The sequence below is a fragment of the Entelurus aequoreus genome, linkage group LG16 (genome assembly GCF_033978785.1).
Source record: "Entelurus aequoreus isolate RoL-2023_Sb linkage group LG16, RoL_Eaeq_v1.1, whole genome shotgun sequence".
NCBI classification, from domain to species: domain Eukaryota; kingdom Metazoa; phylum Chordata; class Actinopteri; order Syngnathiformes; family Syngnathidae; genus Entelurus; species Entelurus aequoreus.
Genome location: NC_084746.1, coordinates 18,453,129 through 18,467,216, shown reverse-complemented (window position 1 = coordinate 18,467,216; position 14,088 = coordinate 18,453,129). Strand labels below are relative to the sequence as shown.

Here is a 14,088-nt window from a genome sequence, read left to right as displayed (position 1 = left end):
GACCTGAAGCAGTTTGCAAAAGAAGAGAGGTCCAAAATTCCAGTACCAAGGTGTAAGAAACTCATTGATGGTTACAGGAAGCCATTGATTTCAGTATTTTTTTCCAAAGGGTGTGCTCCTAAATATTAAGTTGAGGGTGCCAATAATTTTCTCCAGTCCATTTTTGGAGTTCTGTGTAAAATATAATACAATATATAATAATAAACAAACATGTGAATTAGGGGTGTAACGGTACACAAAAATTTCGGTTCGGTACGTACCTCGGTTTAGAGGTCACGGTTTGGTTCATTTTCGGTACAGTAAGAAAACAACAAAATATAAATTTTTAGGTTATTTATTTACCAAACAATGGCATAACTTACATATACACACAGGGTCCATTGCTAGGGTTAATTAGGTCAACATACAGTATATAAAATAAAAACTAAATAAGATAAGGCTCAGAATGGTTTCTTAACAAAACTTTTCTACATATAAAGTGCTTTTTTTGATTGATTGATTGAGACTTTTATTAGTAGATTGCACAGTACAGTACATATTCCGTACAATTGACCACTAAATGGTAACCCCCGAAAAAGTTTTTCAACTTGTTTAAGTCGGGCTCCACGTTAATCAACATTAAACTGCCTCAAGTTGTTGCTCAGATTAAATAAAATGACAAAACTTTTCTTCTACATATAAAAAGTGCAACATTAAACAGTTTCAAGTCAACTCAGCCTCAGATTAACTTTTCTTCCCCCCCCAGCCTGGCTAACAATGGCAGTAAGAGTATTATGGGCTCATTGTTCTTCCACCATAGAAGTGGGTCAAAATCTAGTTTTTAATGCAATATGGACTTATATCTGCTGCTATAAAAACATTTGTTATTGCTTTAGCCCTGCCTGATTTGCCGAGGAGAGGCTGCTTGAATGCGGTGGTGACGCTTCAAATGAGTTATGAGAGTAGCGTATGTGTGTGTGTGGCCCTTTAATATGTGACAGCATGTGAGGTGAGTGTGTGGGCGAGCGATGTGAGGGAGCGGTAGCATGAGTGCGGGGAGTGGCTAATGTTTTGTTGGATTGGCTGTGTGCAAGACCTCAATAAAGCCACGATTAGCAACTAATCGCCGGACTCGTCATTTACCCTGGAGTCCGGAGCTGTGGAGACCCACTGCCGGGTAGAGTGAAGGGTGTTGCCCCTGAGAATACATCGGCCCTGGAGGAGTGTCTCCCCTGCGCTCCTCGGCTACGGTCTGGGAGCCGGAAGCAGGAAAGGTGCAACATATGTTTGACGTTTTGTCAGAAGCAGCTGCTGAACAATGTCGGCAAACCTCCGTTATCCATTGTTATATCGTGCAGCCAAAGTGTTCCCAAATGGGAGATCTTAATGAGGCAGGAGGGTCTTCCAGCTCTGGCTTTTACATGTTGTCTTAGCCCGGTCGCTGCTAGCATGTGTACTCGTTCGGTACACCTCCGAACCGAACCGAAACCCCCGTACCGAAACGGTTCTATACAAATACACGTACCGTTACACCCCTAATGTGAATACAAAAGCATTTGTAATTTCAACAATTTTCTGGGAGAAGTGGTGCAATATTTGACAGAAATGCCAATATTTTTGGCCATGACTGTATATCATTATTGCAAGAGGCTGCAAGACATATTTGAGACTTTTGTCAAAAAGTGTCCTCAGAGTCCTAACCATTTGTTGTTACATAAACATCACTATATATTCCAAATCAAACACACACAAAAACGTGATAAAGATTAAAAAAAACATCCACAAATCACATTTTTATGGCGACTTGGATGCGGTCACTTACCCGACACAGGGACTGGCAGTGAAGCGGCCACTTTTGGTCCAGGACTGTGTTCGCTGTTTGAGGAGACCGCTACAGGAGACCTGGATACATGTAGAACTCCCTTGGGTTTGGAGTCTTCCTGGCACTTTCTCTTCTTCAGAATTCCTATCAATGCGGTGGTGTCGGAAAGAGAATGTCTGTCATCAAACTTGGTCTGTATTCGCCTTTTGTCATCGTCCGTTTCCAGGAATGAAAACACAGGCAGGTGTTTGGGTTTGACATCCTCGCACACGCTTGAGTCCAAGTTAATCTGAAGGTTTTCAAAGGAGGCTGGCGTGAAGCGACCAGCTCCCTGATGGAAATGGTTTTGTTTTTTTCCGAGAATCTCAACGGCCCTCAGGTACTCCTTTTTGTTACGCATCAACTCCTTGAACGCGATTAATGGGGATCTGTTCTTTGATAAGTAGCCTCTACCAATCTTCTTGAGGTGGCCACGTACGTGGTTGGACTGTCCTTTCCTATTGTTAAAAAAGTCCCCACATAACGGACAGGAATGAAGACCTGGGTCCTCAGAATCTGGCGGCAATTGCAACACTGCAAAACAACACAAAGAAAGTCAGCATTAAACTGTTTCATCCAGTAGAACATTCAAAAAGTTCAAGTCCGTTCAATCACAACGAGGTGATGGCATCATAAAATGTACCAGTTTCCTGTAGACTATCACTATAAAACTATTTTCTCTTAGGTCTAGAGATTTATATGCAAACCCCACTAGCAAATCAGAGCTTTTCTTCCTGTCACTCACACACACCACAGACCCACTCCGATAAAATAACCCACCACCACTAACGGGCCCCGGACTGCCGCAAGGAGAAGAGAAAGACGAAGACTGCTCACTGATCTCTCTGGTAGGCTAGTGAAGGGATTATACTTGTATACTTTTCTACCTTCAAGTCAATGCTGTGGCTTTTGTTACATTCGTCCAGAGGTGGGTGTGGCTTATATTTTGGTGCGCTCAATAGCCCGGAAATTACAGTACTCAAATCTTCTCACTAATCACAACAATGCTGTTTTATCACCCAGCAGCTAAAAAAAAAGAATATATAACCAGTACCTGTTTTCAGTTTCCGGAACGTTGTGATCTTCTGTGGGATTTTGGGCTTGCGGTCTTTACAAGCCACTTGCTCAGGAGTCAGAACATGGCGCGCTCTATAGGTCAGTCCAACCCTGTGAAGATGTCCTCTCACGTGATTGGACAACCCCACTCCCGACTTGAAGACTGCAGAACAGTAGGGACAGCTCTTTTGATCCAGTTCCAACTCGGCCGTGTCTTCTGCTATGGATTCTTGCAAAGCCACCGGATGAGAGTCGTACACTTCTGTTTCGATGCACTCTTCTTTAATGGTAGGTTCACTGTACTTCTGCTCGTCATTCTTCGTTTCCTCAAAAATATGTTTTGATGCCTGCATAGCATCATGTATCGACATACTTCTGCTGTAGGTATAAATTAAATTGTGATTCTCTGGATTGACACCATCGTCATCCGAATCTTTAAGACGGAAAGTGTCTTTTCTGTCATATTCGTCTGCGTCTCCTTGGTTTAGTCTCTTTGGGCTTGGCGAAGGTTTTGGCGAGATGAAACGTGAGTCTTGGTCCGGCGTGTTGCGATATGGGGTTGACATCTTTCTTTTAGATGGCGACTTCTTGATCGGCGATTGAGCTGGGTTGCAATTGGGAACTCTATCAGCGTAATGGGACGATCCTGTGAGGCCATTTGAAGATAATGTCGTATCTTCCTTAACGGTAGGGGGCGCTACCTGATCAGAACCTTCATTTTCATAGTTGGAAGCAGTTACAGATTTAGTCTTCTTCACATGATTTTGCCGGGACAGCAAAACATTAATGGATTTGTCCAGTTTGGATTCAGTTAGTTCAGAATTGAAACCGCTCCTGATCTTGTTACCTTTAAATAAATCAGATATGTCGTTTGACTCGGCAGGCCTTTTTGAGGAGACTTGATTTTTAATCATAATTTTTGATGTTAGCTCTGCATCTTGTATCGATGTGCAAAAAGGAATGTGCTGCTTTTCGAATGGTTGTGCATTGTTCTCAGCATACCGCGCAAATTCATATTCCTCATACTCTTGCTGATGGCGACGCACCAAGTGATTTTTAAAAACTGTTTTGCTAAAAGTTTTATAAGGACAAATGTTACAGGAGAGGGTTTGAGAGTTATTGCCCCAGATTTGCTTGCTGTAAACTGTTTTTGCTGTATGCTGTATGAGACTGTGTCTGCGAAGATCGTAGCTGTTCTCAGTCCTGTAGCTACATTTGTCGCATTTAAACTTTCTCTTATCGTGGGTTTTTGCATGTTGAACAAACGTGTTGGGGCAGTTTGTAACGAATGGACACTGCGGGCAGAAAAGTTTTGTGTTTTTCTCCTCGTTGTTCTTGTCCGTGCATCCTTTGAGTTTGCCGGGTAGCCGTGATCTATTTTCATGGTGTACGGTCATGTGCTCGATAAGAAGATTACTTTGTCTGAAAGAATCTCCACATTCTCCACAGGTAAAAGTCTTTGGCGAAAGATTTGGTGGCTTTTCGTGAGTTTTCATATGACGCTGCAAATGGGACTTCTTGAAAACGAGCTTACATTTTGGGCATGGGTAAAAGGACGCTTTCTCCTCTGAATGAGAATTTGGTGTGAGCCTGTCCTTCAACAATGAAAGGCCACAGCTTGGGTTGTCTTCATGCGACTGTCTTTCCGGTACATTGCGAAGAACTTGCTTGATGGCTTTCATGGTTCCGTTGGGATAACTCAGAACATTTACTGTCTTGGATGTCTGCAGCTTGGAAAAAGTCCTTGACTGTTTGACATCTTTAAGAGGAATGGAGCCCACTTGGTCTTCTGTATGAGAATAATCCTCAGATGACTTGTGATTCAAATCAGGGTGCATGTCCTCTGAGGGGTCCGCCATGGCAACCATGTCCATTTTCCGTTTTCTTCTTCCCTTGCTGTTTAGAGAGTGTAATACCTCTATAGGTTCCTCACTTGAGGAATCATTGTGTTTCTCCAAGAGAAACTGCATAAACTCTTTATGAGGATCCCATTGGACATCACTGGGGCTGCTGAAATCATCTGATGAGTTTTCTGGAGATTCCACATCAAAACCCCAAATTTCTGCAGTATCTATTTCCTGCACTGTTTTCAACTGGGTTATGCTTTTCCCCTCATCTTTCTCTATGAGCATACTGTTGAGTTCATCAGCCTGTGTGGCCTCATGTAAAGAAAGTCCATTGCCTAAGCCAACAGGAGACAACATGTCTGTGTTTGACAGAACATCTAGGACACTGGATTGCTTCAGAGTCAGACTGTGAAAAGAGTCATTGCCAGAGGTTGATTCTTCCGCCATTTTCACTGATTCTTGCAGAAGGACGAGGGCGTTAATGTCCGGATCTGCATCTTTGTCATCTCCATCAACACCAGTCAGACATACATTTCAGCTGCCATGACCTAAAGAAGGTAAAAGAGGTAATATTTTTCAGTTTAGTTTTTTTTTGGAGCAAAACCTGTATGACTGCAGTGATGAGACAGTAACACATTTCATGAGCAATGTTCAGTGGTTCACATTAGAAGGTTCTGGGTTTGAAGTAGCTCAGGTGGCTGTTTGCATGTTGTGTGTGAGGGGAGTTGTATGGGTTTTTTCTGGGTTTCCCTTCCAGAGTCCAAAAACATTCTACATACATACTTTGTCGGTTGGTGGTTCTTTGATCAAATTTAGCATAGGTAATGTTTTACAGACCGTTTGAGCCGCTCTCTGACCGTCTCTTCAGGATGTGCCGTTTTGTGGGCGGTCTTATTTACGTGGCTCCACTTGGACTGCATCTTCTCCCCGCCCATTTTGTTGTAGTTTTTAGCGCTTCCATAGCGAGTTTTATTTTTATTGGTTTGATTTCAAATTTTCGGGACTTATGCAGATCCCAAACAAACAACAGCAGGTACTAATAGGTAAGAAATTTGGTTTTGCATAATAGGGCCCCTTTACGACAGCCATAGATCGACACAATCTGCACCTCTAGTTTACAACTAAACAAACAACTATACAGTCATCCATTTTCTTCCGCTTATCTGAAGTCTGCAGCCTAAGCAGAGGAGCCCAGACTTCCCTCTCCCCAGCCACTTTGTCCAACTCCTTCGGGGGGATCCTGAGGCGTTTCCAAGCCAGCTGGGAGACAGTCTCTACACCATGTCCAGGTTCATCCCCGTGGTCTCCTTCACCTACCCAAGAAAGCGTTCGGGGGGCATTCTGACAAGATGCCCGAACCACCTCATCTGGCTCCTCTCGATGTGGAGACGCAGCGACTTTTCTCTGAGCTCCTTCCAAATGACAGAGTTTCTAACCCTATGTCTAAGGGAGAGCCCCGTCACCAGACAGAGGAAACTCATTTCGGCCGCTTGTACCCGTGATCTTGTCCTTTTGGTCATAACCCAAAGCTCATGACCATAGGTGAGGATAGGGACATAGATCTACCAGTAAATTGAGAGCTTTGCCTTCCGGCTTAGCTCCTTCTTCACCACGACGGACCGATACAGGGTCCGCATCACTGCAGATGCTGCACCGATCCGCCGGTCCATCTCACGATTCACTCTTCCCTCACTCATGAACAAGATCCTGAGGTACTTTAACTCCTCCACTTGGGGCAGGATCTCCTCCCCAACCCGGAGATGGCACTCCACCCTTTTTACGGGCGAGAACCATGGACTCGGACTTGGAAGCACTGATAGTCATCTCAGTCACTTCACACTCGGCTGTGACCCGATCCAGAGAGAGTTGAAGATCCTGGCCAGATGAAGCCAGCAGGACCACATCATCCGCAAAAAGCAGAGACCTAATCCTGCAGCCACCAAACCAAATCCCCTCAAAGCCCTGACTGTGCCTAAAAATTCGGTCCATAAAAGTTGTAAACAGAATCGGTGACAAAGGGCAGCCCTCCACAGGACTTCCCGAAGGACACGGTCAAATACCTTCTCAAAGTCCACAAAACACATGCAGACTGGTTGGGAAAACTCCCATGCACCCTTAAGAATATTGCTGAAAATATGGAGTTAGTCCACAGTTCCACAACCGGGACGAAAACCCTTATTGTTGGTGTGCACCAGCAGGTTCTGAGATTACCGACCACCTTGCGGCTACAGCTCTGATCGGCTGCCTCGACAATAGAGGCACGGAACATGGTCCACTTGGACTCAATATCCAGCACATCCCTTGTAACATGTTCGAAGTTCTCCCATGTTGGGAATTTAAACTGTCTCCGACGGAAGACTTTGCCAGCCGTTCCTAGTAAACCCTCATGGGTTTGGGCCAGCATCCTCCCCCACTATCGGAGCTGAAGGCTGAAAGCTTCGCCCCTCTCTTGTGTCCAAAACATGAGACCGCAAATCCGATGATACGACCACAAAGTCGATCGAACTGCGACCTAGGGTGTACATTTGAACATGATGTTTGTTATAGACCAGGGGTGACCACAGTTTTTCTGCAGGCGAGCTACTTTTCAATTGACCAAGTCGAGGGGATCTACCTCATTCATATATATCATTTATATGCATTTATTTTTGAAAGAGACGTTTTTGTTAACAAGTTAAAGGTGTTTAATGATAATACAAGCATGTTTAACACATATAGATTCCTTTCTTTCATGAAGACAAGAAAATAAGTTGGTGTATTACCTGATTCTGATGACTTGCATTGATTGAAATCAGACAGTGGTGATGATAACGTCCACATTTTCAAATGGAGAGAAAAAAATACTACATGAAAGTGGTTGGTTTTTGGCATTTTATTTGTCCAGCTTCCATACTCGTTTTTACACACTTTACAAGAAATATATTGACGGCAAACTCCGTGTCTTGCTAGCTTGTGCACGCCAGCTTTCTGAGACTCTTATTTTGTTTGCGCAGGCAGGATGAAGCAGTGCTTTTATTGTGAAGATAGGAACTGTGCAGTCGGTCTTTAGAGTTTTGACGGCAGGTACGGCGTGAGAGTCTGTTGAAATAAAAAGTGTTTCTCAACTAATTTTTTCTTAATAATCTCACAAGACCCTCGAGTGCCGTGAATGTCAATAAAGTGACGTATTGGTAAAGATTAATGAGCGCTCATCTTTAGGTCTATTTTTTTTATTTTTATCCCTGGCTGGCGAGCACTGACACATCCTCCGCGATCGACCGGTAGCTCGCGATCGACTGGTAGCTCGCGATCGACGTAATGGGCACCCCTTTTATAGACAATCTGTGACGAGCACAAAAGTCCAATAACAAAACACCACTCTGGTTCAGATCAGGGCGTCCGTTCCTCCCAATCACGCCTCTCCAGGTCTCAGTCGTTGACAATGTGAGCATTGAAGTCCCCCAGCAGAGCAAGGGAATCACCTGAGGGAGCACTCTCCAGTACTCCCTCGAAGGACTCCAAAAAGGGCAGGTACTCTGAACTGCTGTTTGGTGTGTAAGCACAAACGGTCAGAACCTGTCCCAACACTTATAGGCGGAGGGAAGCTACCATTTGGTCCACCGTGTTAAACTCCAACGTACAGGCTCTGAGCCGCGAGGGCAACAAGAGGTAAGAGCCTCTCACTGCTGGCAACGCCAGAGTGGAAGAGAGTCCAGCCTCTATCGAGAGGACTGGTTTCAGAGCCCTTGCTGTGCGTCAAAGTGAGACCGACTAGATCCAAATGGAACTTCTCTACCTAGCGCACCAGTTCAGGCTCCTTACCCCCGCGAAGTGACGTTCCACGTCCCAAGAGCTAGGTTCTGCAGCCGAGGATCGGACCGCCAAGTGACCTGCCTTCGACTGCCGCCCAACTCACAAAGCACCCGACTGGGACAGGCCCATTCACCAAGTTCTCGCTATCGAGCCCCACCCCCAGGCCTACCTTATGTTGCCACTAGTGGTTTAACCAAACAAATCTGTTCTAAAACAGTCTAGATTTTTCAAAATTACTAAGTTTATGTAATTTTTTACCAACCCAAATATGCCTCAACACGTACACGCAGGAAGCGTGTGCACACATACAAAAGAAGTCCAAGAGAAGCAATGAACAATTGCAGTCATGTTGTTGTTATGATAGAATATACATTCGTGACAGCAAATGCCAACTATCCAAATTGCTATTATTAGCTAACAACAGCTAAAGCTAATGCGCGTGCTTGTGTTACGTACATAACTAGTTATGTCATTACGTCCTAGAAGAGGGCGGGATATAACGCTTAAAACACAGTGGAAAGTTAGCGCCCTCTACGCATCTGTGTAAATGTTGCAAACAGCCCCTTTAACCATAGAGCCAGGGCCCATTGTTGGGCCGCGAGAGAATCCTAGAGGCCCGTCCAAATAACACATACTTGCCAACCTTGAGACCTGAGGTGGGGGTGGGGGGCTTGGTCGGGGGTGGGGGGCGTGGTTATTTACAGCTAGAACTCACCAACACGAGTATTTCATATACATATATATATATATATATATATATATATATATATATATATATATATATATATATTCTTACATAAAAGAAATACTTGAATTTCAGTGTTCCGGTGGCTATCCATTAGATGGCAGTATTGTCCTGTTTAACTTCTCCGTTCATGATGAGTATATCATTTCGGCCACCGTGTTCAATGGAGAAGTCTGTTCTACATATTTACAGGCAACATACACCTTCCCCTTCGAACTGTCCTGGATGAACTGAAATTCTTGTTTCCATTCGTTTGAATTCGTTAGGCAAGCTGTTTATATTGTGGGAAAGCGGACGTGACAACAGGCTGTCCCCACTCAGTCTCAGGTCCGCATTGAGCTGGAGGGGGCGTGGCCTCCAGCTCCGGCTGAATACCGGGAGTTTGTCGGGAGAAAATCTCTGCCGGGAGGTTGTCGGGAGAGGCGCTGAATACCGGGATTCTCCCGCTAAAAACGGGAGGGTTGGCAAGTATGAAATAACAGCTGTGGTCCGTATGTTGTAATACACTTGTCCACCACTTGTGGCAGTAATGGCAAAATCAAACAAACAGAAGAAGTCAGGAGCTAAAGTCAGAGAAGTGCAAAAATGACGGCTAAAGTAGTGAAGCTGTTTTTTCATTTGCTCTTTAATTTTATTGACAGTTTTAAGAAACATAATCATTATTAATTTAGTTTATTTCAGCACTACATAATTGTTATAAATGTATTTTTCGCCGGTTATCTATGAGTCTCTTCAGAATCAGAATCAGAAATACTTTATTAATCCCCGAGGGGAAATTAAAATTTTCAGCACAATCCCATTCAAGATCAGACAAACATTACAGGGAGACAGAACAGGATCGCTGACGGGTCTGCTAACTTATGCAGTATATTTGGTTAGTGCTTTTAATTTGACATGGTTGTTAAATTAAAAAAGTAGATGGGAGGGGACCGTCTGTAGTGGAAAAGTTGGGCCCCGAAGACAAAAAGGTTCAGAACCCCTGTTTTACAGTAATAGTGAGCACACTTGTCATGTACATGAACACATTAAAACCAGTTTGTATGCACCCATTGGTGTTTGTGTCTATAATGCAAGGGTTAAGATGAAGTTATTCAAGCGTTAGTGGTTCAATAATACATCATAGATGTCATTTGCTTAGAGGTTTCATTAAAAACAACTATTTAGGAAGGGCACAAGTAGCTATATAAGTGTCACAACAAGGGAGTGCATTCAACGTTCAAAACAATAACACACCAGAGACAAAACTGAGGGGTCAAAGACAATAATGCATGTTGACAATCGCCTGTGAATTGAGTGTAAAACTTTCGCCGGTGTAGTTTACAAATGTAAACCCGGCTGACATTTGTATGGAGCGGTCTTGATCATTGTTTGGTAATATTTTTGCCATTATTATTAGCATGTGTTGTTGGATGCTGCTCTCATGAGCTGCAGACCATTCCAACAAGGTTGTTCCATACCAAAGAAAACCCATTACCCGGGCTGAACTGGAGCCAATGACAAACACCACTCACAAGATTCGACACGGGTGGCAATATAATGTTAAAAAAACCCCAGCACACATTACCTCCAAAAGGTGCAGATGGAGACTGGACGCGAGGAAAACGGAGCATTTGATAATTTCTGACTTTCGTCGTCCATCTACTTCACAGTCGCCATTTTCCGTGGCGGTCTGGTGTGGCACAGATCATTTATTTTCTTAATGGCCAACCGGGCGTACATGTGCTCGTAGAGACCCGAAACCAACACAACGGACATGAGGAGACCTTCGATACGCCAACAACTTGTGCTTAAGCTGCGAATCAAAGTTATTGTCGAGGTGGATTTAACCACGTAATGTTAGGAGTCCAAGTATGCACCCCCGCGGAGATCTCAGAATGGTACGTTCCACATAGGAGGCATAAAAAGGAGTTAATGAACGCTTCCTTTAGGTGGCAGATTTTTGATGGCTCCATGGTGAATAACCGTCGTAAACTAGTTTAATTGGTATTTAAATTAAATTACCAGCTGTGGTTTAAAAAAACTGCAGGACACAATGATTTGGGTATAGAAACTTCGCTGAAGAACACAGACGCGATGTTACCATTAAGCCCCCATGGCTGCCTTCGCATTGCTCTTTGTTGCACCGCCAACGTGTTCAACAGCGATATGGTCTCTAAATTAATCAGGGGACACAAAAGTATGGATGTAAATTTGTGTATTTATTACGAAAGATTGTTTGACACTGGAAATTGTGAAACTGGATTTTTTGCGTTTATATTTTTTGAACTGAATTTTTTTTTTACATCGAATCATGCTGACAATATAATTGAGTTTTTTTTTTATCAGTTTGTTGAAAACAGTGTTTTTAAAATTCAGTGTGTGAAAATTCCCTGTAATAAAATCCAGTGCATAAATATATGACTTGCTTCAAAACTAATTTCCGGTTGACTCGGGTCACGCGACTTCAAACTTAACATGTCATTGGCTGCTTCATAAAACATGATCGCTCCAATCTCAATTTACCGGAAGTGGGTCTTGAGTTTTAAAGCAACAAATAGTTCTTCACTGAATTTTTTTTCACACTGAATTTTAAAACACGGTATTTTAAATACACATGTTGCTCACACATTTTTATCCAATGAAATTGGCAGCATAAAATTTAAAAAATCCAGTGCACAAAATTTAATTTAAAAAATGTAGTTACATAAATTCAGAGTCCAATAAATCTTTTGCAATAAAGACAAAAATTCACTTCCACATAAACAAGTCTCAACAAAAATAATCAGTGGACCCCAAAGGTGTCATTATTTTGTCATGACAAGCGGTAGGAAATGGATGGATCGGCTAAACTTTCTGCATAATAATCGGTTAAACGTGAAAGGAGGCTCTGGATATGCCTGATTTTCTCCCCTCACTACATTAAAAATGACATTATTATTACCACAATAATATCGCCATTATATTTAATAAAAGTGCAATTACTGACGTTAAAATGAGTAATGTGCAGACATAATGAGTTTGGTAGTGATTTGAAGTTGTGTTTTATCCAAAACTGGCAATGAGAGAGACTACTAAAAATCCCCATGGTCAGATTTAATGACTATGCAATGGCCGAATTGTATTAGCAATGTAACAATTTGAAAGTAATGAGCAAAGGTGGGTACTCAGAAAAAGATAAAAGTAGTAGTTGAAAATGTATTATGAGTCTAATTTAACTAATATATTTTTAAAAATGCTATATGTAGGGCATTCATAAGGCTATGATATTAGCTTAGCTCTCATGCTAACCATTAGCAATGCTAAATAGTTAATTTGTTCCTCAACAAACTGATTTTGTAACAGAATAAATACAACGTTTTAAAAAAAATGAGAATTTAACATTTGCAATGACATTGAGAGAAACTAAAGCACAAAAGTGTCTGATTTGAACATCCAATGTTAAAAAATGCAACTAATGGAAAATGTGTGGGCATCATTTGCTGAACTGAATCCATGCCGGTAAATGTGACCCAGACACATTTACAAGCACATACTGTTTATATCAGTATATTTGCCTTCTTAATGCACAAAGAGAAATATTTGGAGCACAGACTAGTGCAATTCCAACAGCTATGGCTAAAATCAGTAGGGTTCTAATTATCTGCATGGAAAAGTAGTCAATATTGCTAAAACCACGGGTACAGAAGAATAAAACATCATTTCTCAATGCCTATGTGATCTTGAAAAGCAAAATACTATAGTTCATGTGTTTAATTTCAACGTTATTATTAACTGGTAGTGACACCCCTTAAATCGACAATGAATGAGACATTCAACTCAGATGACTACACCTTGTCCTTGGACAATCTATTTTTTGTGAAACCCACTGTCCACACAATGTAAGTACAAAGAAAATGCACTGAAACATGTTCTCATCACTCTAAGTTTAGTTACCATTTTGGGTTGCCATCAACAGAAAGCCACTACATGGGGAGGCCGATCCATGGCAGCTGAAAGCACCTCCGTCTCTTTCACAGATTCCAGCCACTCAGGTTATGCAGGAAGAGGCTGAGTCGTTGGCTGCCCTGTACAGTATGTCATGTTCTGGATTAAGGGGTAATTCCTTTTCACTTAATTTGCATAAAACTGTATAAAATCATACTAAATTGACGCACAAACATTCCTGCTTGATTAGGCTTGAAAGCTTTTTACTTTCCATAAAAAACATAACATCAATACAAACCTCATGTCAAACTCTCCTTTACAATTCACAGGTTTCCCACTAAAACAAGGATCAGCTGGCATTTTCCGCAGGTTACACGGCGCTGAGAAAGACAACGAGGACATCCAAGATGGCAGCTGCAGTACTGTCGGATACAATGGCCTTTGGGGAGGTGAAGGCTTTGACGCCATAGCTGAAGATGAAAGTCTGCCGGACGCTGATCAAGGATCCATCGGCATTAAATATTTATCTGTGGGCAATAGTAAAGATTCACCTCTGCGGAGAAGGCAAGTGGCAGTGCATATTAATTCCACAATTCAAAATTACATCCTCCTTCCAATGCACATATTGGCAAATGTGTTACTTTTGGGGAATGGGGATTTTTTTTGACTGTTTTGATTTATTAATGTATTTGCTACTGCAATAGCTGGGTTGTATATGACGTCACGTCCGTCTTTCGATGGTCGAGCAGCTTGAGCGTAGCATTAAAACAAGTGAGAGTGAGTGTAGAGTTTAGTTAGGTTGCAATCAAGTGACCTAGAGGCACTTCCAGGTTTCAGGCGATGGTCTAGAGCAGACCTGGGCAATTTAAGGCCCGGGGGCTGTAGCTGCCATTATGATGTGCAGC

At 42.6% G+C, this 14,088-nt stretch overlaps 2 protein-coding genes across 7 annotated transcripts in view; one reads left to right on the top strand and one right to left on the bottom strand.

Annotated features, from left to right (window-relative positions):
• znf644a (zinc finger protein 644a) overlaps positions 1 to 5,288 on the bottom strand; it is a 28,188-nt gene extending 22,900 nt beyond the window's left edge. The window contains 3 exon segments of the mRNA XM_062022288.1: positions 1,802 to 2,374; positions 2,895 to 5,273; positions 5,276 to 5,288. Of these exon segments, the coding sequence (XP_061878272.1) occupies positions 1,802 to 2,374; positions 2,895 to 5,273; positions 5,276 to 5,288 (2,965 nt within the window).
• Positions 5,289 to 10,936: 5,648 nt separating this feature from the next.
• Positions 10,937 to 14,088, top strand: part of hfm1 (helicase for meiosis 1) — a 50,299-nt gene continuing 47,147 nt past the window's right edge. For 4 of the 6 annotated variants that reach the window (XM_062022286.1, XM_062022284.1, XM_062022283.1 and 1 more), the window contains exons 1-4: positions 12,324 to 12,415; positions 13,038 to 13,137; positions 13,215 to 13,354; positions 13,513 to 13,747. In XM_062022286.1, the coding sequence (XP_061878270.1) occupies positions 12,406 to 12,415; positions 13,038 to 13,137; positions 13,215 to 13,354; positions 13,513 to 13,747 (485 nt within the window). In that variant the 5' untranslated portion in view covers positions 12,324 to 12,405. Of the gene's footprint in view, positions 11,158 to 12,323; positions 12,416 to 13,037; positions 13,138 to 13,214; positions 13,355 to 13,512; positions 13,748 to 14,088 lie in introns of those variants that run through there. The other 2 variants (XM_062022285.1, XM_062022287.1) reach the window with 2 other exon arrangements.